This window comes from Suricata suricatta, chromosome 4 (genome assembly GCF_006229205.1).
Source record: "Suricata suricatta isolate VVHF042 chromosome 4, meerkat_22Aug2017_6uvM2_HiC, whole genome shotgun sequence".
Classification (NCBI taxonomy): Eukaryota; Metazoa; Chordata; class Mammalia; order Carnivora; family Herpestidae; genus Suricata; species Suricata suricatta.
In genome coordinates, this window is record NC_043703.1 from 131,110,623 (window position 1) to 131,112,637 (window position 2,015).

At 46.2% G+C, this 2,015-nt stretch overlaps 1 protein-coding gene across 1 annotated transcript in view; it reads right to left on the reverse strand.

Annotated features, from left to right (window-relative positions):
* ASTL (astacin like metalloendopeptidase) overlaps window positions 1-2,015 on the reverse strand; it is a 14,708-nt gene that overhangs the window by 5,048 nt on the left and 7,645 nt on the right. The window contains exons 7-8 of the mRNA XM_029938542.1: window positions 786-867; window positions 541-695 (exon numbers count right to left, since the gene is read on the reverse strand). Coding sequence (XP_029794402.1) covers window positions 541-695; window positions 786-867 — 237 coding nt within the window. The remainder of the gene's footprint in view (window positions 1-540; window positions 696-785; window positions 868-2,015) is intronic.

Sequence of the window (2,015 nt, forward strand, 5' to 3'; positions counted from 1 at the left end):
TCTCTCTCTCTGTCTCTCTCTGTCCCACCCCTACTTGTTGTCTCTCTCAAAAATAAACATTTAGAAAAATTATGTTTCTATACATCTACTTTTTAAAATTATTTTGTTTCCAATAATTTAATAGGTTTGGTTGCTTTCAATGTAGTAATCGTAGACTGAGTAATGACAGCTTTGCCACTTCCCAATACTCAGATTTTTAATTTTTTTCTTACCATAATAGTTAAGACCTTCACTACAATATTGAATAAATGGGACAATGATGAAAAAACTGGTTTTGGTACTGATTTTAGTGCTTTAACACTAAACATGATTTTTGCTCTGGGTTTTTGGCAGATACCCACATTAAGGTTAAGAAAGTGACCTCTATTCCTAGGAGTTCTCACCCCTACGTGAGAATTTTCACGTACTTGGTTTTACATCTCTTGTGGTAAACCACCCCCTCCCCCCCCCAGCCACCTCTGCAGCCTCAGCCCTACCCACTTCACCCCCACTGACACCACCTCAATGTAGGAGCCTCTCCTAATTCCTCAGATCACTCACCTCGCCCAGGGGGACTTTGGTCACCTGGGCTGCAGTCATAAAGCCTGAGGACCCGTGCGATGTCCGAGGTGCTCAGGTTCCATCGCTGGCCAATGTGGACACTGGGAGCCCAGAGCGGGGTGATGGTGGGCAGCCCACGCCGGCTGAAGGCAAGCCTGAAACCCAGCAGGTGGGGACCTGAATCCAGATCACAGTGAGGGGAGGGCAGTGCTGAAGGAAGGAAGGGCAGGGGAGGGGGTCCTCACCTCCCATAATGCATCACTGATGAGTAGTCATAGGGCACCAGCATGTTGCTGCTCCGAGATTTGATGAAGTTGATTTCAAAGCCTGGAGACACAAAAACAAAACCTGGTGATCAAGGAAGAGGGCAGGGGAGGGAAGGGTCAGGTGACAGGGGTCTTCTGAGAACGTGTACCCTACATGAGCTGACAAATCCAGAACTACAGCCGGATATGCTCCCTTCCCAGTGTCAAGCAATCCCTGGTCCCCCATCTCCTTGGTGCCTTCACTGCTGACTCCTCCCCTCCCTGCAAGGGGCCCAGACCACCACTAGCTGATGTGGAAACACAGGGACCTCATGGCTTCCTAGAATTCACTCCACTTCTTTCTGCTCTCCAACTCACCAGTATGTAGCTCTTTACAGAACAGCTTTCACTAAGTCATACCCTATGCAGGGTCTCTCTCTGACACCCCTACTCTTGAGATAAAGTACCTGCTTTAGAGACCCATTCGCCCACTGCCTGCTGCTGGGCTCCCACTCCCCAGCAGCAAGTCACCTGTTCTTTCTGCCTTAGGCCAGCAGTACCATCCCCCCGCCAACACCCAGCACTTCCCCCACTTCCCAGAAGAAACCGTTTTCCCCATCACTCGAGTCCCCCAGGCCCTGCCCTTCACAGTGAACCTCTGAAAAAACAGCCGTGCCCTGGGTATTTGTTCTCCCAACCGCCCCTGCCCCTGCCCCAGGCCCAGCCTCTTCCACAACCTGCCATACTAGCCTCTTACTTCTTCCTTTTAAAAACCTTTAATATATTAAATGGTTTTGAACAGGCAATATGTTCACCTGGTTTAAAAGTCAAAATGTTAAGCTATGTGATAAGCCTCCCCGTCTATCCTCCTTCTGAGTTCCTACTCCCCACCCCCAGTTAGTTACTATTATTAGTTTATATATCTTAGCAGTTTGTTCTATACATATCAATACAAATGTACTCTCATTTCTCTTCATGCTTTAGTATGTGTTTTTATTATTTGAGAGACCGAGACCAAGACGTGGGGAAAGGGGCAGAGGGAGTGAGTAGAGATTATATATATATTATATATATAATATATATATTATGTGTGTATATATGTGTGTGTGTATATATGTGTGTGTGTATATATGTGTGTGTGTATATATGTGTGTGTGTATATATGTGTGTGTGTATATATGTGTGTGTGTATATATGTGTGTGTGTATATATGTGTGTGTGTATATATGT